Source organism: Trachypithecus francoisi, unplaced genomic scaffold (assembly GCF_009764315.1).
Source record: "Trachypithecus francoisi isolate TF-2019V2 unplaced genomic scaffold, Tfra_2.0 Lachesis_group21, whole genome shotgun sequence".
Taxonomy (NCBI): Eukaryota; Metazoa; Chordata; class Mammalia; order Primates; family Cercopithecidae; genus Trachypithecus; species Trachypithecus francoisi.
Window position 1 is genome coordinate 34,233,183 of NW_022681467.1, and position 22,641 is coordinate 34,255,823.

At 49.9% G+C, this 22,641-nt stretch overlaps 2 protein-coding genes across 6 annotated transcripts in view; both read left to right on the forward strand.

Moving 5' to 3' along the window:
- The first annotated feature begins 2,917 nt into the window (after positions 1-2,917).
- Positions 2,918-10,809, forward strand: ADIG (adipogenin). 4 transcript variants are annotated; one of them, XM_033186408.1, is made up of 3 exons: positions 2,918-3,125; positions 8,340-8,472; positions 10,423-10,809. In XM_033186408.1, the coding sequence occupies exons 1-2, from the start codon at positions 2,924-2,926 to the stop codon at positions 8,456-8,458; spliced, it is 321 nt and encodes a 106-aa protein (XP_033042299.1). In that variant the 5' UTR covers positions 2,918-2,923; the 3' UTR covers positions 8,459-8,472; positions 10,423-10,809. The 4 variants fall into 4 exon arrangements, with proteins under 4 accessions (XP_033042299.1, XP_033042298.1, XP_033042296.1 ...); XM_033186407.1 differs by having other exon boundaries at positions 10,447-10,809; XM_033186405.1 differs by having other exon boundaries at positions 8,340-8,454.
- Positions 10,810-18,065: 7,256 nt separating this feature from the next.
- The window catches only part of ARHGAP40 (Rho GTPase activating protein 40), a 50,802-nt gene continuing 46,226 nt past the window's right edge, over positions 18,066-22,641 (forward strand). For both annotated transcript variants that reach the window (XM_033186410.1, XM_033186409.1), the window contains exon 1: positions 18,066-18,263. In XM_033186410.1, the coding sequence (XP_033042301.1) occupies positions 18,127-18,263 (137 nt within the window). In that variant the 5' untranslated portion in view covers positions 18,066-18,126. The remainder of the gene's footprint in view (positions 18,264-22,641) is intronic.

Sequence of the window (22,641 nt, forward strand, 5' to 3'; positions counted from 1 at the left end):
TGGTGCTGTGAATTTTACCCTTCCAGGGGACGTGTGCTGGGCTTTGGCTGCCCTTTATAACTTAGATCTGTAGTTTAATTGAACATTAAATGAGTATTTCATGAAATACTCAAAGTTTGATTAATTTTAAGAAAAATATTTGGCCTTCTCTGCTGGAAGGAGCTTGTATAATTAAAACACTGCCAATAGAGGCTCACCTTTCAGAGGCTGGGAATTGCTGAGGAGATAGATACTTACGTTATGGGAGTGAAAGTGCCGGCTGTGCCCTCTGCTTGCAGAAAATTTGAGCCCTACCAGGACTAGACAGTCAGCAAAGTGGGGAGATGCAGAGATCATCCCCTGGGGAGATGCAGAGATCTTCCCCTGCTGCCCACTGCCCCCTTTGTGCCCCCTTGGAGCCAGATGAGCGCCTTCAGGCCTAGATCACACAGAGGAGTGAGTGGACCACTTGAAACAACCATGAGAACCACTGTGGTCATGCCTGTGCCAAAAGCTGCTGACGTGTGCCACCCTCTGAACTGTGCCTGGGAGCTGCCTACCTTGCAATGTCTGTTCTGTCTGTTCTGCCCACTCACAACAGGACCTCCAGCTGGGCCTAGTGGTCAGGGAAGCTGACCACAATATCCCTGTTTTGGTGTCTGGAAAGGTTTTGTAACCAGAAAAAAATGTGTGCTCAAGCCTTTCCCAGCTATGCTGCTCAGCTCTCTCTGACCCCAACCCCTTCAGGACCCAGTGCCAGGGAATCACTCCCAACCCAGACTGCCTGCTCCTCCTCTTGGTGTCTGGGCCCTGCATCAGGTGCCCCCTGCCAGGGCACTGCTCCTCTTGGACACGCATTCTAGTCCATTTTCCCAGACTTCCTCTTGTAGGAATTTTGGCCATCCCACAGCTGGGCTAGACTCTCAAAAGCTCTCCCAGCCCCTCCCATGCTCTTATTTTTTCCTGTTGCTGGCCCCATGCGCCCTTCTCCTTGAATTGGTGTCTTTTCCTGTAAAAGGGTTTTCTACTCCATGTTTCTCCCTAGGTTTACTGCCCACTTCCTGCAGCTGCTCCCTCAGCCTGGACCTGGGTTTGCCTTTCAACAGGTGCTTTTAAGTCATGAGATGCCGTAGTCTCAAAATCAAGCCTGTGTCGGAATCATTCTGGTTGCCTATCAGTGTGTTGAATCCCAAGCCACACCCCCACCCCCAAGAGGTCTGAGGAGACGAAGGTGAGCCTGGGAATTGGCATGTTTAATAAATATACTCCAGCACCCACCCATCTGCTGGCAGCTTTAGGCAGGTGGTCCAAGGGTCCTTTTGGAGAATACCGTGCAGCAGCCACTTCAGTGGGAAGTCCGAAGCTGCTTTTCTGCCATGGTCTGGCACATGGAGGTTTACTGAATACTTCATGAGTGAACGGATGACAGATAGGAGAAGATGAGGATGGCATGTTGAAGTGTTCTGGCCACTCAGGAGATAAAGGAACAAGATCTAAGTCGTTAGAAGCCCCTCACAGAAAACCCTAATAAGGAGAGGCACAGAAACTTCCAGGTTAAGTAATAATCATTTATAGTCATTTAATCTAGTAATCATTAGAATAATCTGTGTGTTAGATTTTAAAAGTTTTAAGTGGCAGCCCAGTGACCAATCCATCCTGGCAGACGTTTGGTTTAGCCAACAGTGCTTTAACGAGGTTTGATCCAATATTTTATTTTATTTTATTTTATTTATTTATTTATTTATTTATTTATTTTTTTTTTGAGGCGGAGTCTCGTTCTGTCGCCCGAACTGGAGTGCAGTGGCCAGATCTCAGCTCACTGCAAGCACTGCCTCCCGGATTTACGCCATTCTCCTGCCTCAGCCTCCCGAGTAGCTGGGACTACAGGCGCCCGCCACCTCGCCTGGCTAGTTTTTGTATTTTTAGTAGAGACGGGGTTTCACCGTGTTAGCCAGGATGGTCTCGATCTCCTGACCTCGTGATCCGCCCGTCTCGGCCTCCCAAAGTGCTGGGATTACAGGCTTGAGCCACCGCGCCCGGCCTGATCCAATATATTAAACTTGGGAGATATCACATAGAAATCTAGACTTTTTGCCTGGCTTGGGAAAGTTAGGAGTCCTGCAATAATGGACCTGCATTTCATTCATAGCAGTTATTGGTGGGAGCTGCCATCACTGCATGCTTAGGATGCAGTAAGCTCCACCCAGTTTGCCGCAGTCCCCAGCACTCCCACAGTGTGGATGTGGGCACACACAGCTGGTATTACAGGACTTGGGGATCCGGCTGGCTCCTGGAGGGGCTCTGTGACTTCAGGTATATGAACACCGATCCCGAGGGTAATTTTTCCCGTCTGTTTTTCTTTTTTTTTTTTTTTTTTTTTTTTTTTTTTGAGACGGAGTCTTGCTCTGCCACCAGGCTGGAGTGCAGTGGCCCGCTCTCAGCTCACTGCAAGCTCGCCTCCCGGGTTCACGCCATCTCCTGTCTCAGCCTCCCGAGTAGCTGGGACTACAGGCGCCCGCCATCGCGCCCGGCTAGTGTTTTTTTGTATTTTTTAGTAGAGAAGGGGTTTCACCGTATAGCCAGGATGGTCTCGATTCCTGACCTCGTGATCCGCCCGTCTCGGCCTCCCAAAGTGCTGGGATTACAGGCTGAGCCACCGCGCCCGGCCTGTTTTTCTAATTTAACAAAATTATCTCCATCTTACAAGAAAGAGGGTCAGAGGGGTGTCATGAACCCCATAGCTACTGGGCTGAGATTCAAACTCAGGCCTGCCTGGAAACCTGGGCTTTTTAATTCTCAGCCAGACTCTGGCTCACCGCCTCGCTTCCCACCCTTTCATCCAGGACACCTCTCCCTCAGAGTGTCCCCTGCATACTTTGCCTGAAGGACACTGTGACTTCCTTGTTACGTCACAGCTCAGTCACAATTGGGCTGAGAGCAGAGCATGGCCCAGCCTGCCAGGTCCCCTGGGGCAGCCCTGCCAGCCCAGCCCAGGCTGGCCCAGCTTAGCCACACATGCACCATGAAGTACCCTTTGATGCCGCTGGTGAACGACCTCACATTTTCTTTCCTGGTTTTCTGGTTCTGCCTCCCTGTGGGTTTGCTGTTCTTATTGATCGTCTGGCTACGCTTCTTACTTAGCCAAGGTGAGCTGCTTACCCTGCCCAGGCAGGACCTTAATCCTGGAGCTGGGCAGGTGGCCAAATAGGCCAGTGTGTCTTGAAACAGCTGCAGAAGGGGCTCCATGCAGTCGTTGTAAGTGCTGGCTAAGGTACAAGCAGTCAGCTCTTCAGTGGAAAGGACTGGTTTGGTTGTTCAGGATTTCTTAACCTGGAGTTCGAGAGTGAGTCCTAGAGTGTGAACCTAGAGTTCGAGAGTGATCTTTTGAACAAATTAGAAAGAGGTTATGCCTCCAGGAGATGAACTTCTAGGTGCCCCTTTTAGCTGGGGCACAAGGCTCTGTGAGCAGAGCGTGGGCTGGATTTCAGCTCACTGCTCACCCTCTCAGTTGGGTGCTTTCGTGCAGTAAACAGCTTGCACAGTGGGATACAGCAGCCTTAGGCATTTTTCAGGTTCCTGCAGACCACTCACTGTTTTCTGCCTAGGTCATGTATCAGAAAGGATCTGGCTTCTTTGGGAGACAGGCTCATGGAAGCCAACTGACATTCACCCTGACCTCAGCATGGGAGCAAGAGGAGCAAGAGGTGGGACCAAGCTGGCTGTGGAGGAAGCTAGGGGTGGCTGGGCCAGGCTATGGCCTGGCTGTGTGGCAGGAGTGGGACTTACGCTCCTCTGGCATGTGTCTCCCTGAGCATCCCCTTCAGCAAGAGGTCTCTTCCTGCTGGGCACAGTGGCTCACGCCTGTAATCCTAGCACTTTGGGAAGCCAAGGTGGCGAGGTTGCTTGAGCCCGGGAGTTGGAGACTAGGGCTGGGCAACGTCTCTACAAGGAATACAAAAATTAGACAGGTGTGGTGGCATGCATCTGTGGTCCCAGCTGCTCAGGAGGCTGAGGTGGGAGAATTGCTTGAGCCTGGGAGGTCGAGGCAGCAGTGAGCCAAGATCATACCACTGTACTCCAGCAGACAGAGTGAGATCCTGTGTCCAAAAAAAAAAAAAAAGGCCTCTTTGTGGGGGCCACTTGATCGTGCAGCACATGTTGCCAGCAATGGTCAGATGTCGTTAAGGCAGGGTGAGAAGTCCCTCCCCACACCCCTACTAGCCCCATGATCTCAAATGTAGGGACTTGTAATTGTGTAATTATTGGGAGTTCCTGGCAAGAACCTGGGATGCCCTCTTGTCTCTAGAAAATGTTTATTTAAAGTGTATTCTCCTCATAGTCCCAGGGTAGACCACAGCTCTCCCTGAGGGGCACAGTTCAGGCATTGGGCCCCACAGCTGGTGGGGAGTCAGACTTGTTTGCTACTGGTGATAAAAGCTGTCTCTCTGGAGTCTGGAAGACACGGGTTCAGATTTCATCCTTTTTTTTTTTTTTGAGACAGTCTCACTCTTGTCACCCAGGCTGGAGCGCAGTGGCATGATCTTGGCTCACTGCAACCTCCGCCTGCTGGCTTTAAGTGATTCTCTTGCCTCAGCCTCCTGGGTAGCTGGGATTACAGGCGCGTGCCATCACACCTGACTAATATTTGTATTTTTAGTAGAGATGGGGTTTCACCATGTTGACCAGGCTGGTCTTGAACTCCTGACCTCAGGTGATCTGCCCATCTCGGCCTCCCAAAGTGCTGGGATTACAGGCATGAGCCACCACACCTGGCCTCATCCTTGCTTCTTTTATTATTATTTTTTTTTTCGAGATGGAGTCTTGCTCTGTCGCCCAGGCTGGAGTGCAGTGGCGCGACCTCGCTCACTGCAAGCTCCGCCTCCCGGGCTCACGCCATTCTCCTGTCTTAGCCTCCTGAGCAGCTGGGACCACGAGTAGCTGAGACTACAGGCGCCTGCCACCACGCCCGGCCAATTTTTTGCACTTTTAGTAGAGACGGGGTTTCACCATGTTAGCCAGGATGGTCTGGATCTCCTGACCTCATGATCCACCTGCCTCGGCCTCCCAAAGTCATCCTTGCTTAATAGTTCCTAATAATAGTGAACCTATTTGCAACACGGACTATGTACCAGGCCTTGTGCTAAACACTGGACATGCATAATCTTATTTAATCCTCAGAATAACCCTGCATAATAATACTTATATCACAATTGGGGAAACTGAGGCTTGGAGAAGAGAAGCAGCCTGTCCAAGGTCATACATCTGTGAACTTAAGAGAGCCAATTGTCTGCCTTCAAATCCTGACTCTGCCAACTACCAGCTGCGTGACGGTGGGCACCTCTCTGAGCCTTGCTTTTCTCATCTACAAAATGGAGACAACACTGGTACCTGCCCCTTGGGGTTGTGACAGGCTCCAGTGGTCCATATATATCAGGTACTTACAGGGCAGGGCACACACCTGGGCACTTACAGGGCAGGGCACACGTACACACCTGGCACATGGTAGGTTCCTGTAGGCTGAGAAAATAATCCAGCCAATGCTGGTTTTGTCCGTGTGGGAGGAAATGTAGGCGGCATGGCTTTGGATGCCTTCTTCAGAGCGGAGACATTTCTCCTACCACCCAGGCCAAGGCCTGTGGCGTGAATCTCCTCCAGAATTCACTCTGCTTGGAGGCCCAACTCCAAAACCATCCACAACCTACCCCATCCCAACCCCTCCGCAGCCTTTCTCCTGAGAGGCTCTTTACTCCCTGGTGTCATGTGGCGTTTTGAAATAAGTCCTTTGTTAATTTTGCAACGAAGAGAAACCATCCTTAAAGTGAGGTGGGCATGGCCGGGCGCGGTGGCTCAAGCCTGTAATCCCAGCACTTTGGGAGGCTGAGACGGGCGGATCACGAGGTCAGGAGATCGAGACCATCCTGGCTAACACGGTGAAACCCCGTCTCTACTAAAAAAATACAAAAAACTAGCCGGGCGAGGTGGCGGGCGCCTGTAGTCCCAGCTACTCAGGAGGCTGAGGCAGGAGAATGGCGTGAACCCGGGAGGCGGAGCTTGCAGTGAGCTGAGATCCGGCCACTGCACTCCAGCCCGGCGACAGAATGAGACTCCGTCTCAAAAAAAAAAAAAAAAAAAAAAAGTGAGGTGGGCATTCCTCCCTCAGGTTCCCCATCTTCTAAAATTCCCGATATCATTGTGTGTGTTTTGCGCTTGTACTGGGGACTGACCCAGTGTTGGGGTTTGGAGGGCTAAGAGGGGTCAGGCCACCCAGACCTGTGGTTTTCTGTTCTGCTGTGGATTCCTTTATTGGAATCAGTTTGCCTGAAATCCAGTTTGAAAAGCAGACAGGAATAGCTCTGCCGCCTCCTCCCATCCCCACCCCCCCACCCCCCAACACTCCTGCTGGCTCCTCAGGGCAGTTTCAGGCCTCAGAAGACAGAGGGTTAAGTGTGGAGTACCCGACAGGATGCACTTTCCCAAGTCGAAGGAGGAGCAAGTGGGGAGGAAAGGGGAGCTGCCTGATGAAACTGGCACTGAGGCAAAAATGATAATGGGCAGCTCAACTCCTGCAGAAGCTGGTCAGTGGGGGACGGTGCTACTATCTGACCATGATATGGCCATAAGGTGGAGGAAGCCACACACACCCTTCAAGGGGAAGATGCCCTGCTGCCAGTATTTTACTTTTGCGACTTGAAAGGAGTTTGCAGAAGGATGAAGGGAAACCTGCAAAGAGATGGGTTTGGGGCTGAAACAGAAGAGTGGTGCAACAGCCCCTCATGGTGGCCCTTGGAGCAAGGTGTTCAATTCAAAGCTGCCTTTAAATCCCCTGAGTCCAAACGCACCCAGTGGGAACTGTGGAGTGGGGAGGCTGAATTCGCATCCAGTAGCACCACTCCCTGGCTGTGAGCCTGGACAAGTGATTTCACCATCCTCATCTGTAAAGCACAAAAAATACTAGTAACTGACTTCAGGAAGTTGTTAAGAGGATTAGATGAGAAAATGAATGTAACAACAGTTCACACATACTCTGTGTTCAAAAATACTCTCTCTAGTGAAGAACAGTCACTTCACGCTATCCTACTTTTTTTTTTTTTTTTTTTTTGAGATGGAGCCTCACTCTGTCACCCAGGCTGGAATGCAGTAGCGCGATCTCAGCTCAGCTCACTGCAACCTCCGCCTCCTGGTTTCAAGCAGTTCTCCTGCCTCAGCCTCCCGAGTAGCTGAGACTACAGGTCCACACCATGCCCAGCTAATTTTTGTACTTTTAGTAGAGACAGGGTTTCGCCATGTTGGCCAGGATGGTCTGGATCTCTTGACCTCATGGTTCACCCGCCTTGGCCTCCGAAAGTGCTGGGATTACAGGCGTGAGCCACCGTGCCCGGCCCCTACTGACTTAATTTTAAGACATACTAACTGCCAGCACTGTTGAAGGCCTGTGCCAAGTCCTGTGCTGAGTTGTACGTGTCTGTCTTCAGTTAACCCTCATCCTAGAAGATGCTGATATTATGCCCATTGTACAAACAACCTTTGTTACTTCCCTGCAACTAGTGAAACAATGCAAGAGTTTAGTAGGAAAAATAATCTTCCCCATCCCCTCCTTTTCCTCCCCTTACCTCCCCAAGATGAGTCTGTCAGCAAACTCGTGCACATGCTTACTAACGTGTGCAGGTTTTCAAAAAGAATAGGGGAAGGGGGCAGCATTTGCCTTTCAAAACAAAAAGATCCTACATTTCTCTTCAATTTGCTTATAATATACCATAGATATCCTGCAAATCAGAAGATACAGATATGATGCAAACATTTTAACAGCTTTAACTTTAACAAGCCGTCAGACGGAAGGTCTGGGTCTCCCTGTGGTGTGACTGTGCCACAGCTTAGTCACCCAGACCTCTTGTGATCTGTGGACGTGAACACAGTTTCCAGGTGTTTTATTGTTCATGTGTGTGTTTCACCACAAAACAGTGCTACAGTGGAGATCCTTGTGCCTGTGTACTCAGATACTTGTTAATGAATGAACTAGTGGACAAATGCCTGGATGGGTCAATAACTGTGTCTCTTCACTGCCTCCTCCTGCACCATGCCCAGTATGGTATGTTATTTGCTCACCTCTGTGTCCTTTCCTCTAGTGGATGGATATGGCCATTTTCTGAGTTACAGGAATAGCCTTCTTTCTTGGTCCCTGGTCACCCTTTAAGGCCCTGAAGACTTCCTGAGGCTTCAAGGCTGGCTCATAGGATTCTGCCTTGGCCCTAGCCTCAGGCAAGGCTGCAGGGACACCCAGGCCTGCCAGGGGACTCCTTCCTGGGTCAGGGGTGGGAGACAGCATGTGATCAGCCAAGAGGCCTTGCCTCGTGTCTCCACAGATTCAGAGGAAAATGACTCCGATGTATGCTTGGATTGGGAGCCCTGGAGCAAAGGCCCGGCTGAGTTTTGCTGGAAGGGGACACTCCACGGCCAAGAGAAGGAGAGGTCCTGCTGGTGAGCCTGCTGTGCCAGGTGAGGCCCTCCCATGAGGCCCACCCAAAGGCTTGGACAGCTGCTATGTGGGCAAGAGGCTGCCTCTACCATATTAGAGGTATATGCTCCCTGGCCATGCTGAACAACGGGCTCTCTCCAGCATGTGAGAGCCTTCTGCCTCATTGTGGGGCAGACCTGGTGTTGCCCTGTTGGAGGACCAGCCCCCTGTGCCACAAGGAGCCTTTACAAAGGTCCCCTCCCCTTTACCCTAGGGCCTCACCCCCCACCACTCTCCTGACGGTCTTTGGCCAGCCGTTCCCTCAGACATCTGTATAAGGCGCTCCCTCACCTCCAAGGTCTTGCTCTAATGTCACTTTTTAAGCAGGGCTCCCCTGGCCACCCTATTCGATGTTGAAGTCCCCGCCCCATCCTCCGCATCGTGTTTCTTACCCTGCTCTACTTTCCTTTCACTGTAGTACTTACCGCCTTCTAACACATTTGATCATGGCTGCATCCAAAGCCCCAAGACACTGCCAGACACACGCTGGAGGCTCAGTACATATTTGTGGAAGGATGACATGATATGAGTCTTATTGTTACAATGCCTGGTATCCTTGGGGGCTCAGCAGGTACCAAGGCCTGTCTTAAGTAACCTTCCACAAGCTTACTTATGAAATCCTATGACGGGGATATGATTCTCACCTCCATTTACAAATGAGAACATTTACAAATGAGGCACACACACACATACTCTCATGTGCGGTGTCAGGGCAATCAGATGTTGTACCCAAGAGCCTTTGCACCCATTGAATTCCTAGAAGACCTCAGCCATTCCAGCAGGGTTAGATGCCATCTCTATACCAATGGCCCCAAAATGTGTGTGTGTCATCTAATCTCCTCCCAAGCTTTATTATCTGTCTGCTTGACACCCTCTCGTGCCTAGAATAGGAATCTTGAGTCTCACTGCCACCCAGCCAAGCAAAACAGCACCTTGATCTTCTGCTAGCTTTTCTTCATCTCCATGAATAGCACCACTGTGGATTGATTCTGTTGCTCGAGTCACAAACCCGGGAGCCAGCCTTCTCGCCTCTCTCTCCCAACTCTAATCTTCATCTCTCATGTGTCCACCTTTCTCTGTCCCCTTGGCCACCATAGCCTGCCCTACTCTGAAGCTGGTTCATGCAGCATGTTCACTAGCCCCCTACCCTGCCTGAGTGGAGGGAGGAGGTGATGAAAAGAAGGGCCCCTCACCTACCTCAGTTGTAGTGATTTTTAGCCTTTTGGGTCCTACCTCGACCACTGAGGGCCCTTTTCCCAGGAAAACTCATGCCTATATATGCCCTCAGAGATTTGTGGACGGGGCAAGTTCCACAGATGTGTAACCTGCAGCGCCACAAGGTCCCAGTCTCAGAAGGGTCCCAGGCTTGGTTTCATGCTTGGCTGTTGCTGTGTTGAAATACTTAATTTTTGAACAGGCCCCCCGCCATGTTAATTTGCTATTGAACCCTGCGAATTATGCAGCCTGACCTGTTTTTATATCATTTGTGGCATGAGAAAAGATTTTCAGACCCTGCACAAGAACCCTATCCCATCTATCCAGAGCCCTTCCCACCCCCATCACTTACCCGCCTTTCTTTCTTTTTTCCCTTTTTTTTTTTTTTTTGAGACAGAGTCTTTCTCTGTTGCCCAGGCTGGAATGCAGTAGCACAATCTTGGCTCACTGCAACTTCTTCCTCCCCGGTTCAAGCAATTCTCCTGTCTCATCCTCCCGAGTAGCTGGGACTACAGGCACACGCCATCACGCCTGGCTAATTTTTGTATTTTTAATAGAGACAGGAGTTCACCATATTGGTCAGGCTGGTCTCGAACTCCTGACCTTAGGTGATCCACCTGCCTCAGCCTCCCAAAGTGCTGGAATTACAGGCGTGAGCCACTGCATCTGGCCTTACCCATCTCTTTCTTACTCTTTTATCCCAATGGCATCCCTAGTCCCAACCTTCCTTTTGTTTCTAGTTTGGTTTTCGTGGAGTCAGCAGAGCAGTGGTAATGGCAGAAGTGGATGGGAGAGACTTGCCAGGGAGGCAAGAGGACTTTGACAACTCTGGTGCCTCCCTGGAACCCCCAACTCATCTCCTCTTCAGACCGACATGCGAAAGCCTCCAGAGGACCCAGCCCTTCTCCAGCATCACAGATGACCTCCAGCCCTCCAGGGAGCCGCCCGAGTCTGGGAGGGCATGGGAGCAGTGAACTGGCCCACTGGGAGAAATTGGCCAATTTAATTCAGAGGGGTCTTAAAGCAGGGCTGGGCTGGAGGGTGTGGGTCCATATTAAAGAAGCGAGGGGCTTCCCATGCCGGGGAGAACCCTGACAAACCTACCAGGCCTGACCAAGTCATTCATTCAACCAGCGCAGGTCCGAGACTCAGCCCTGGCCCTGATTCAAGCCATCTAGGACCCTCTTGGGAAAGCCCAACCCTTTTCTCCATCTGTTCAATGGGGATGGGGGGCTTGCTCTGAACTTCCATTCTCTGATTTCAAACTCCTTGATTGGAACTTCAGGCTGATCTTAATAACAAATATTTGATAAATAGCTGCAGAGTGTCTACCAAGTGCCTAGTTTGGTGGGAGTAGGAATAGCTATAAAAGTAGCTCACATTTAGTGAGTGCTTACTACACGTCAGACATTTTTCTATGTGCTTTATACATACGATTGCTGGCCGGGCATGGTGGCTCACACCTGTAATCCCAGCACTTTGGGACGCCGAGGTGGGTGGATCACTTGAGGTCAGGAATTCGAGGCCAGCCTGGCCAACATGGCAAAAACTCCATCTCTACTAAAAATACAAAAATTAGCCGGGTGTGATGGTTCATGCCTGTAGCCCCAGCTACTCGGGAGGCTGAGGCACAAGAATCGCTTGAACCCGGGAGGCGGAGGTTGCAGTGAGCTGAGATTGCGCCACTGCACTCCAGCCTGAGCAACAGAGTGAGACTCGGTCTCAAAAAGACAAACAAACAAAAAAACAAATACATATGATTGTTTTTAGCCCTTGTAAGAATTCTGCAAGGTAGGTTGGTTACCTCTGTTTTACACATGGGGAAACAGGCACAGAGCAGTTACTAAGTTGCTCAGAGTCACACTGGGAGAGTTGGCATTTGAACCCAGGCCCCATAACTCCAGTACCAGGTCCCACTCCGCTATGCCAGTTATTCCCCAGGTGGGGTTCTGGGGGAGGTATGGTGGGAGGCGTAAGGTTCCAGAGGCTGCAGGATGATGGGGGTCAGGGGATAAATGGACAGGCCCTCCAAGGTACCAACTTGGCATCATCTTTATCCCTTCTTTCTCCCTCACTCCACACCCCACCAGCAACCACAACTTCTAAATGTCCAAAGGAGAGAGAATTGAGCCCGAAATCTTAGCTTGTCTCCTGTCCTTTGCTCTCCTGGCCTTGGTCTCTGCTCTTTCTGCCCTGTTGGAATGATCCACCCAAAGCACAAATTGGGACATGTCCCTTCCCAGCTTCACACCTTCCATGCTTTCCGTTGTCCCTGGGCTATAAAGTCTGAGCTCCTTATCAGGTGCAGAAAGCCACCCTTCGGGATTTGAGCCCCACTGAATTTGCTGGATGAGGTTTCTATTCTTATGCACAGGCTGCAACGAACACTCTTGAATCTAAATCCTTGCACACAAGTGTGCTTCTATCCAGAAAACACATTCTGAAAGGAGAAACTGTTGAATATAAGACATGTATTTACATTTTTCAGCCACTGCTAAGTTGCCCGACCAAAAAGTGGCCCCAAGGGTATGTTAGAAGTACCTGTTTCCCCAGCCCTTTGCCCCGCTGTGCAATCCCAACATGCTCTCTTACATACACACACACACGCACTATCACACACCCTCATAGACACACACACAATCTCACACACACACCCTCATACGCTCACACACACACCCTCATACACACACCCTCATAGACACACACAATCACACACACCCTCATACGCTCACACACCCCCATAGACACGCACACACACACCCTCATACAGACACACCCTCACACACACACACACCCTCATAGACACACACACAGACACACACCCTCATACAGGCACAATCTCACACACCCTCATACACTCACACCCTCATAGACACACACATGCACTATCACACACACCCTCATACACTCACACACACCCTCATAGACACACACATACACAGACACACCCTCAGACATGCACACTGTCACACAGACACACCCTCATAGACACTCTCAGACACACCCTCACATACACCCTCATACAGACACCTACACTCACACACACACACACACATGCACATTCACACACTCATACACTTACATACCTATACACTCACACACACCCTCACACAGACACACTCACATACTCATACACTCACACACATACATAGACACACCCCCACACATACACTCGCTACACTCACATTCACATGCATACACACACATATGCTCTCACACACCCTCACACATACACACTATCACACACACACTCATACACCCACACACATGCTCACAGACACATGTCCGCTGACACGCATACCCTCACACACACAGGCACGCTATCACACACAGACACACAGACACTCTCACACACACAGACATATACACACAGTCACAGACATACTCATACACACAGACACACACTTACACAACCTTACATATACAGACACACATACACACATACACCACCTCATGCATCCACACTGTCACGCACTCTCACAGACACACACATGCACACACGCACTCTCACACATTTAAAGATTTTGTTTTCAATCAGGCTGTGGCATTTAAGTGAGAATGAGGAAGAAACCTGGGCTAGATGACACACATCCATAAACACGCACAGTCACACACACGCACACACACTCACAACCTTCCCTTCTCCACACGAGCTTTGCTCCAGCTGACGAGCTTTTGTCACCACGGGATTCTCCTGGGAGCTGCAGGGGTGGCGTTGAATGAGGCCTGTTGGCAGCTCCTCCTTGTGGCCGAAGCCCTGCCTGGCGTTGTCTGCATTGTCGCCAAGTGCCCCGTTCTGTGGAGTCTCTGTGCACTGCTTACTCGGCCCTGCCCCGCTGTGCTGTGAGGGGCTGCTGGGCCATTGTTCAGCCTCCCTTCTGGCCTAGAAAAGCCAGTGGAGCCCCCCAGCGCTCCTGCCCCACCTGCTGAGGAGCCGACCCCGAGGAGAATAAGTACAGTGGGCCCTGCACTGGGGCCTGGGGAGAGCGTCTGCCATGCTCCTGGAGTCTTTGAGGCAGAAGGCAGATGAGGCCGCTCCTCAGGGCCCTGGGCAGGTGACAGCTCTGGAGAACACTTGTAGGGAGTGTGGGGAGACACCTTCCCTGCTTTGGGTGAGGGCTGAGACCCCGGGCCTCTGTGGATGTGGACAAGGTCCCCATTCTGGCACACACGCACACACACATGCACACTCATACAGAGGAGCTGGGCGTGTGACTGGTAAACACATCCCGTGACACTCTAGTCACAGGCTCCCGAGAGACATCATCTCCACGTAGCAGCCACGGCTCACTGAGTGCCCACGCATTATCCCACTGGATTCTCACAACAGCCATCTCAGTCGGATCATGGTTCCATTTTCAGACGAGGAAACTGAGATTCAGACAGGTTAAGTAACTTGCCCAAAGTCACACAGCCACGAAGTGGCCCATTTTTCTGACTCTTAACTGGGACGTGTGTCTCCAGATCCACAGGGATACCCTTGGCTCCTCCTAGCTGAATGATGGAGCTTAAGGCTGCGTGGTTGATGTTTGTAGGAAACTCAGGTGCACTCGGGACAGTAAACCTGTCTCCCCAGGCTGAGGAGCGCAGGGAACCTGCGAGGACAGTCACCAGCATGACATGGGAGCACCGCAGGGGCGTCAGCAAAGCAGGGTGCATCTGACTGTCAGTGCATCTCGTTGAACGACACACCCCTTGTAGCATATCTTCTAGACACAGGCTTATTTTTTACCCCAACCCTGGGGCCACAGGCCTGGACTCCTGCGTGCAAGCCCCTCAGCCGCCCATCACCATCCCATTCAGCCTCAGTGTCGTCATCTGCAAAACAGGGCCAATCCCCTCTGCATTTGTTTCCAGGAGCTCCCGTGACAAAGTGTCACAAGCTGGGTGGTTTAGAACAACAGAAGCGTGTGGGCTCATACTTTTGGGGGCTAGAATTCCACAGTCAAGGTGCTGGCAGTGCCAGGTTCCCTCCAAACCCTCCAGAGGAAGGAGCCTTCCTTGCCTCTGGCAGCTTCTGGTGGCTCCAATGTGCCTCAGCTTGTGGCAGCATCACCCAGCCGCAGCCTCTGCCCTCCCATGATGTCCCCACTGTGTGCCTTCCTATCATCTTCCTGATATGCACGCCAGTGTCTGGGAGCGATTTTCCCCTTTCAGAGGAACACAGTCTTATTGGGTTAGGGCCCACCCTACCAACCACATTTTAACTTGCTTCTCTCTGTCAAGACCCTGTTTCCAAATAAAGCCCCATTAAGAGGTACTGGGGCTTAGGCATTCACATGTTTTTCATATGTTTTTAGCAGGAGAGTTCGACCCGTAGCACTCTCTTGTGAGGTTATCATGAGGACTGAATGTGGGAACACGTGTAAAGCTCTGAGCGTGATGCTTGGCTGGCACTTCATTCCATAAATTGCTTTTGAAAGAAAAAAGTTGCCTGGGCATGGTAGCTCACGCCTGTAATCCCAGCACATTAGGAAGAGGAGGTGGAAGCATCATTCGAAGCCAGCAGTTTGAGACCCGCCTGGGTAACATAGTGAGACCCCTGTCTCTACAAAAAAAAGAAAAAAAAAAAAGCCTGGGTGTGGTGGCACACACATGTGATTCCTAGCTCCATCCAGAGGCTGAGGCTGGAGGATCGTTTGAGCCTAGGAGGTCAAGGCTGCAGTGAGCTATAATCACACCACTGCACACCAGCCTGAGTGACAGAGTAAGACCCAGTCTCAGAAAAGAAAAGAAAAAAAGAAAAAAGTTGAGCACCTGCAAATTAGATGCTCCGTGTACATTGTGTGCCAGGCCCCATTTAAGTGCTTGACATGTATTATCCCCCGGAATCCTCACAACCACCCCTCAAATCAGGCAAGTTTTTCATTTAAATGATGCAGAAGCTGTGACTCAGAGAGGTTAAGGCATTTGCCTGAAGTCACACAGCCTAAGTAGCATAGCTGAGGATCAGCCCTTCATCACACTACACAGGACCACGCTGTAGTGGGGAGTGGGGGCTGCTTGGAGGGGCAGAAAGGCAGGGAGGAAATGCTGAGCACACAACATGCAGGCCCTGGGGGACTTTCTGGGTCTGAGGGGCCTAGGACGAGTCTCTGCAATAGTGAGAGGCCTAGCTGATGGCAGGCTGCCTGGGGAGGTGCCTGATGAGCTGCCGGGGTGCAGGGCCAACAGGTCTGAGCCACTCCACTGTGATCTAACCGGCCTGGCCGATACTCCGGTGGGGGACTGGGACAGGGCTCAGCCGGAGATGAGGAATGTTGCCCTGAGCGTGGGTATACTCACTTCTCCAGGGTTCATTCTGAGTACACGCGGCGGCTCTCCAGGAAGCAAAGAGGGCACTTCCTTGCAGAGGCTTGAAAGTGCGGCCATACAAGATTCAGGCCACTCTCTCTTCCTTCCTGCTTTCTTCTGAAGGGTTCCTTGCACCTAAGGAAGGTGACAATGAGCTAGATTTTCAGTTCTGGACTAGAAGTTCATTTATCTAGGACTAACTTGTTTACTCAAGCGTTTATTCATTCATTTACTCTTCCACCCATTCACCTAATGGCTCAGTGATTCATTCATTCACTCATGCTCTCACATATTTATGCCCACAGCCATTCACTCTTCCACCTGCCCATCCACCCGTTCATCCATCCATCCAAGCATCCATCAATCCATCCATCCATCCGTCCATCCAACCATCCATCCATCCATCCATCCAACCATCCACTCACCCACCCATCCAGCCAACCACCATCCTCTCATTCAGTTGCCCTGCCATTCATCCCTTCTCTCATGCCCCATTTTCCCAACCAACCTTTCATCCTTTCTTCCATCTATCCATCCATCCATCTATCCATCCATCCACCCAACCTCTATTAAGCACCTACCATGTTTCCCACACAAAACTCCCTATGGCTGCCAAAGTAGTTCTGCACCCACTTCCACTGATAATTCACGTATATATTGGGCCCCAGCTCCTTGGCCTCCTGGTGGCTTGGTTCCCTTGTCTCCTCCTCAGGAGGAGGCTCAGGAGAAGTGGATAGGTGGTCTTCTGCACAGCCCTAGTCCGCAGGTTCCAGCCAGTGACAGCTGCCTGAGACTTGGGGTTTTTCAGGGCCCTTTGTGCTGCGAGGCCTTTCCTCTCTTTAATGCCAGAACCATGCATGCTCCTGGGCTCTGTGGCTCCAGTGGGGTCCTGTTTTCAGTTTATTGGGACCCATTTCTTGCCTCCCTCAGTACAGAGCAGAGCTTCAGACTGTGGGGACCCACAGACTTGGGGGCCCTTCTTGAGGAGGACTCTGGAGCCTCTCTTCTTGGAGTACAGGCAAATATGCTGCCTGGAAAGACTCACTGACACCCGGAGCCTTAGAGGAGGGCAGGGCAGGCCCGGGCAATCTGGGGAAGTCCATGGCATTCCATCCTGGCCAGAGGGCAAGAGAAGGGGCTCATGGTCCAAAATGGATGCCGGGAATAGGACACCGCCAGGGAAGCTGGCAGGAGCACTTCTCATACATCCCCCAAATGCCCTACTGCTACGCCTTGGCTTGTGTCCTTGTCGGCACCTGGAAACCCCTTCCCACTCCTCACCCTGACACTCAGCCTCTGCTCTCCTCTCAGCTGAGTCCACACACTCCTGCTCTTAGATTTCAGACATTCTGGTCGCTGCCGCCAGGGCTCCTACAGAGCTCCATAAAGATTTGCTGAATGAACGAATTCAAGTTCTCATTTTAAAGATGAGGGGGTTAAATTCCCCGGGTTTCCCCCTTCCCCAGCCTTTTCCCAGCTAGTTCCTTCTTTACATCCCAGCCAAAAGGCCAATCCCAGGAGGCTCTCTGGATGCCCCCTCACTTTGCCACTCCCATTTCCTGCTTTCTTCCTATCCTCCCGCCCTCATGCCCAGGTCCTGCTCTCTTTACACCCTGACACCTTCCTGTTTGCTTGTTTCCTGTCTCCTGGCAAATGTCACCATCCCCATTTTACAGAGGAGGAAACCGTGGCTCAGAGAAGTCTCAGAGGGAATAGCCCAGCCAGATAAAAACCCCTGGGTCGTGAGCACTTTCTTCACCCGTATTAGCCAGGTGCTTTATTCATGTGGTTTTACTCTGAAATCGGGATGGCTGTAGGTAATAATAGCGGCCATGCAAGTCATATTTCATGACAGTTTTTGAAAGGCTCCGTTTCCACTGGGCAGTTCCAGTGCAGGTGGGCGGGACTCAGGGGCATGTGTGTGCCCCCGCGTGCCTGCCTGTAGGTGGCCCCGGCCAAGCCAACCCCGCCCCAGGAGGAGGCTGGACTTTCATCCTGCGTGAGGGTGTGTGGGAACTGGGCGTGCCACGGGGCCTGCCTCACTCCTCCCTCTCACATTGCCGACCGAGTCAGCCTCACTGCGTGCGGCAGCTGTGATCGGACCGGGATCCTCGAGGTGCCAGCCCATGGCCGAGCCTGCCCTCCTCCCTGCCGCCCAGATGGAGAGGCTAGCCCCAGCGCCCCTCGCCTCACCATGTCCTCGGATCCCGCGGGCCCGCGTTGCTAGGCGCTGCGCCCAGCGCTGGGCAGACCTGGGCTGCAGGTACAGGGGTCATAGGAGTGGGAGGGAAGCTGGCCCTACTATGTGCCAGGGGCATGTGCTGTCTGTCTTGACAACATCTGTCTTCACAACATCCCTGTGAGGCAGCAATCTTCCTCCGTCGTACGGATGAGGAAACAGAGGCTTGGAGAGCCCAGCGACCTGCCCACGGTCACCTGGCTGTCAGGTGGTGGAGACGGCTTCCAGCCCTGGTCCATGGGACTCCAAACCCAGACCCTTCCTGGGACACAGCATTGCCCTGGGTTCATGCTGCTGGCCTCCTACAGGGGTCACTGATGTTCAGATTCTTAGAGAGCATGAGTGACGCCAATGTGTGCCATTTCCTTTTCCTCTGGATGTAGAGAGTATTGGGGGCCCAGGGTCTCAAGATTCAGGAGTCTCTGGGTCAAGATTCTGGGTCATTGTGGTCGTGTGGTCACCTCGACTGAGACCTGGTCACCCCTTACTCCTGCTCAGCCTGCTGCTGACAGCCAGACTAGAATTTTCAAATAGTCATTTCCCCCACTTTGATTACATCATATTACAATTTGATTATTATAGAAAGTCAAACAGTACAAGAATACATATGTTTATTCTCGAAAACTTACTACTGTTAAAGTTTTGACATATACTTTGGAAGAACTTTTTGACATCTATAAACCTAAACTTATATAGTTTTACACATATAGGCTCTTGTGATACACGTGCTTGGAAGGTTTTCCCCCCGCAACCCCTCAATTAATGTTATGGACATCTCTACATGTCAGTAACATAAAGATCTAGTTCATTCACTTTAATGGCCTGCCAAGATCCAACTTTATGGATATCTTTGGTTAATTTGAATCAGTTCCTAGCTAATGGACATTTAGGTTGGTTCCAATTTTTAACAATTCTAAGCAATACAGCAATGAACATCTCTGGGGACTTGCATGGGTAAAATTCACGTCCTAGACTTGTAGTTGCAAGTTTAAAAGGAATGGTCGAATCTTAGCAGACCCTGCCAAATTGCCCTCCAAAAGTGTTCTAGCTTGGAACACACCTGCAGCAGGAGACCCCCATTGTCCCATTCATTTGCCGCCCAAGAACCTGAAGACTAGACTTGGTCTATACTCAGAGAGCAGATTCAGGGGTAGGTGATCCTGATGGAGGACAACTGAGTCCTAGAATTCTCTTAAGGGAACAACTTCTAGGCTCAGGAAAGGGAGGGGAGCTCAGTGAGACCATTTCATCCATATGGCATGTTCGCTGAACTCCTATGTGCGTGGTGCCTGCCCCACCCCAGGCAAAAATGACTCAGGATAGGATTTTAATGAGAATCAATTTTAAGAAGCCAAAGACAAGTTTATCTTTCTATCTATCTATCTATCTATCTATCTAATCTATATCTAATTTATCCATCTATCTATTCATCTATCTATATGTTTCCTATTGCTGCTATAACAAATCACATAAGCTTATGTATCACCTCTCTGTGTCTCTCTCTCTCTCTCTCATTTATATTGGTTTTCTATTGCTGCTATAACATATCACATAAACTTAGTAGCTTAAAAAGACACAAATGTGTTATCTGACAGTTCTGAATGCTGGAAATCCCCAAATCAAGTGGTCTGTAGGGGTGCATTCTGTCTGGAGGCTCTAGAAATCTGTTTCCTTGCCTTTTCCAGCTTCTGCCACTGCCCATATTCCCTGGCTGATGGTCCTCTTCCGCCTTCAAAGGCAGCTCTGTAACACCTTCATGTCTCTCTCTGACTCTGACCTCCACCGTCATTACCATGTCTCCTTCTCTGACTCTCCTGCCTCCCTCTTTCATTGATAAGGATCCTTGTGATGACATGGGGCCCACTGGCTAATCCAGGATCATCCCCCCATCTCAAGATCCTTAGCTTAATCACATCTGCAGAGTCCCTTTGCCTGATAACATATATTCACAAATTCTGAGGATTAGGATGTGGACATCTTGGGGAGCTGTTATTCAGCTGATCACATCATCTGTCCAACCATCCGTCGTCCATCCATCCATCCATCTACCTATCTACCTACCTATCTATTATGGCTGTTCCCCTGACTCCACCAGCACCCTCCCTTAATCTCCTGGTTCCTTGTGATCTTTGAGGCTATTAATATTGAATTCACTATAAGAACTCCTGACCCACTGAATGTGCTTAATAGCTACTGGTTGAATGAACAAATGAATAATACTTAAGAGAGTTTAAAATTTGAACCATTCATTCTCTTTATTATTGAAAACAAAACAAAAAAAAGCAACATTTTTTTTCCAGAACAGTGTTGTTTTTTGTTTTTGTTTTGTTTGTTTGTTTGTTTTTAGACGGAGTCTCACTCTGTTGCCCAGGTTGGAGTGCAATGGCATGATCTCGGCTCACTGCAACCTCCGCCTCCCAGGTTCAAGTGATTCTTCTGCCTCAGCCTCTTGAGTTGCTGGGATTACAGGCGTGCACCACCATGCCTGGCTAATTTTTGTATTTTCAGTAGAGACGGGGTTTCACAATGTTTGTCAGACTGGTCTCGAATGCCTGACCTCGTGATCCGCCCGCCGTGGCCTCCCAAAGTGCTGGGATTACAAGCGTGAGCCACCACGCCTGGCCCAGAACAGTGGTTTTTAAACCAGCGTTCTGCAAACATTTTTATTTGAATTTAATCTTTATTATATCTTTCAAATATTAAACAGCTAGTAAAAATACTACCTCCACTCAGGTGTCCAAAATGTTTTTTGTCAACCAAAATTATCTTGATTGTATGATCAGTAAATGCTTTAAATTAAACTTATAAAATCAGCTTATAATAATATACTGTTACCTATTTTGTTTATTGAGAAGAGATTCCACTGCCAAGAAAAAAAAAAAAAAAAGCGAAAACCAATTCCCTGGAACAGGGTTGGTCTGTTTGCTCCAGGCCAATGTTCTTGTGTATTGGCTCACAGGGTCACTAGGTCAGCTCCCCCAATCCTTTGAGTCTGTTCATCTCACCGGTCACTTGCTTGTGAGTCATTTAGTTATTCAACAAATTCCAGCAGCACTGCAACCTTCAGGATGTAAGCCCCGGTCTGATCTGTTTACCCACAGCTCCCCAGCACTGGCACAGGGCTGGCTCATTGTAGCTGCTCATGAAATATTTGCCTGATGAATGAAATGCTCACTGCCTCTACATGAAGTCCTGTTATGGACATGAGGGTGTGGGCATGAATAAGATGCTCTCTCTGCCCTTAAGATGTCCACGGCCTGGTCCAGGAGGAAGATATAACATTGGTCACTACCACATAATACACTAAACGCTGACCGGAAAGGCCTGAGCAGGGATGAATAGAGTCAGTGTTGCCATCAAACAGAATGTTCCATAATGGGAGGGCGACACACAATTCACTATCTATGTGGGCTTAATCTTAAAACCATGCAATATTGACCTTGGGAGGTGCCTCAAAGACCAAGTTGGAATGAGATGACTCTCTTGGGATTTCCCTTATCCTTGCTCCCTGTAGAAATATATTTTCTGTTAATTCATGATTGGTATAAAAATGCAAAAAAAGTAGCAGGTGAAATCCACCTGCCCCTCCCAGGTGAGAAGTTGTATACATCCTATAGAATTTTGTGCTTCATAAATATTTACATACATGTATATGTAAAATGTATCTATGATCCAATCCATTTACACAATTGTACTTACATACATGAATTGGTTTATATTACATATACTATTTTATAAATGACATTTCCATCTTTATAATATCTTTTCCTGGAAAGACATAGAAATCAACATTATTCTTTTTTTTTTTCTTTTGGAGACAGAGTCTCGCTCTGCTGACCAGGCTGAGGCTGGAATGCAGTGGGGGAATCACTGCAGCCTCAACCTCCCAGGCTCAAGTGATCCTGGGACCCCAGGCATGCCCCACCACCCCTAGCTATTTTTTTAATTTTTGTAGAGACAGGGTCTCCCTATGTTGCTCAGGCTGGTCTCAAACTCCTGGACTCAAGCAATCCTCCTGCCTCTGCCTCCCAAGTAGGTGGGACTACAGGCCTGTGCCACCATACCTGCCCTTACATTATCCTCTTTAAAAGACTGTGTGATGTTTCATTTTATGACTGGACAGTACTTTTGTTAACTAGCCTCCTGTTGATGGAATTTTAGTTTGCTTCTTTTTCTCTTTTGGTTGCTGTTATAAACTATATTACAACGTTCTTGGACATATATCTTTGTGTACTTATCCTTATGATACTTTTTCCGAATAGGAATGATGGAGTCCAAAGGTGTATACATTTAAAACGCTGAAACATATTCTGGGTGGTTTTCCAGGAAGGTCGCACCCAAGTAGACTCACCAAGTGGGTGTGAGCTTGTTTCCTAATGTACATGACTTTCTTTTTTCTTTT

Bases quoted from the DNA above. Each gene is read 5' to 3' on its own strand.
- ADIG (XM_033186405.1), top strand. From the start codon at position 2,924: ATGGCCCAGCCTGCCAGGTCCCCTGGGGCAGCCCTGCCAGCCCAGCCC. The intron at 3,126-8,339 runs GTGAGCTGCTTA...GTGTCTCCACAG, and splicing joins ACGCTTCTTACTTAGCCAAG to ATTCAGAGGAAAATGACTCC. The intron at 8,455-10,422 runs GTGAGCCTGCTG...TGGCATCCCTAG, and splicing joins GAGAAGGAGAGGTCCTGCTG to TCCCAACCTTCCTTTTGTTT.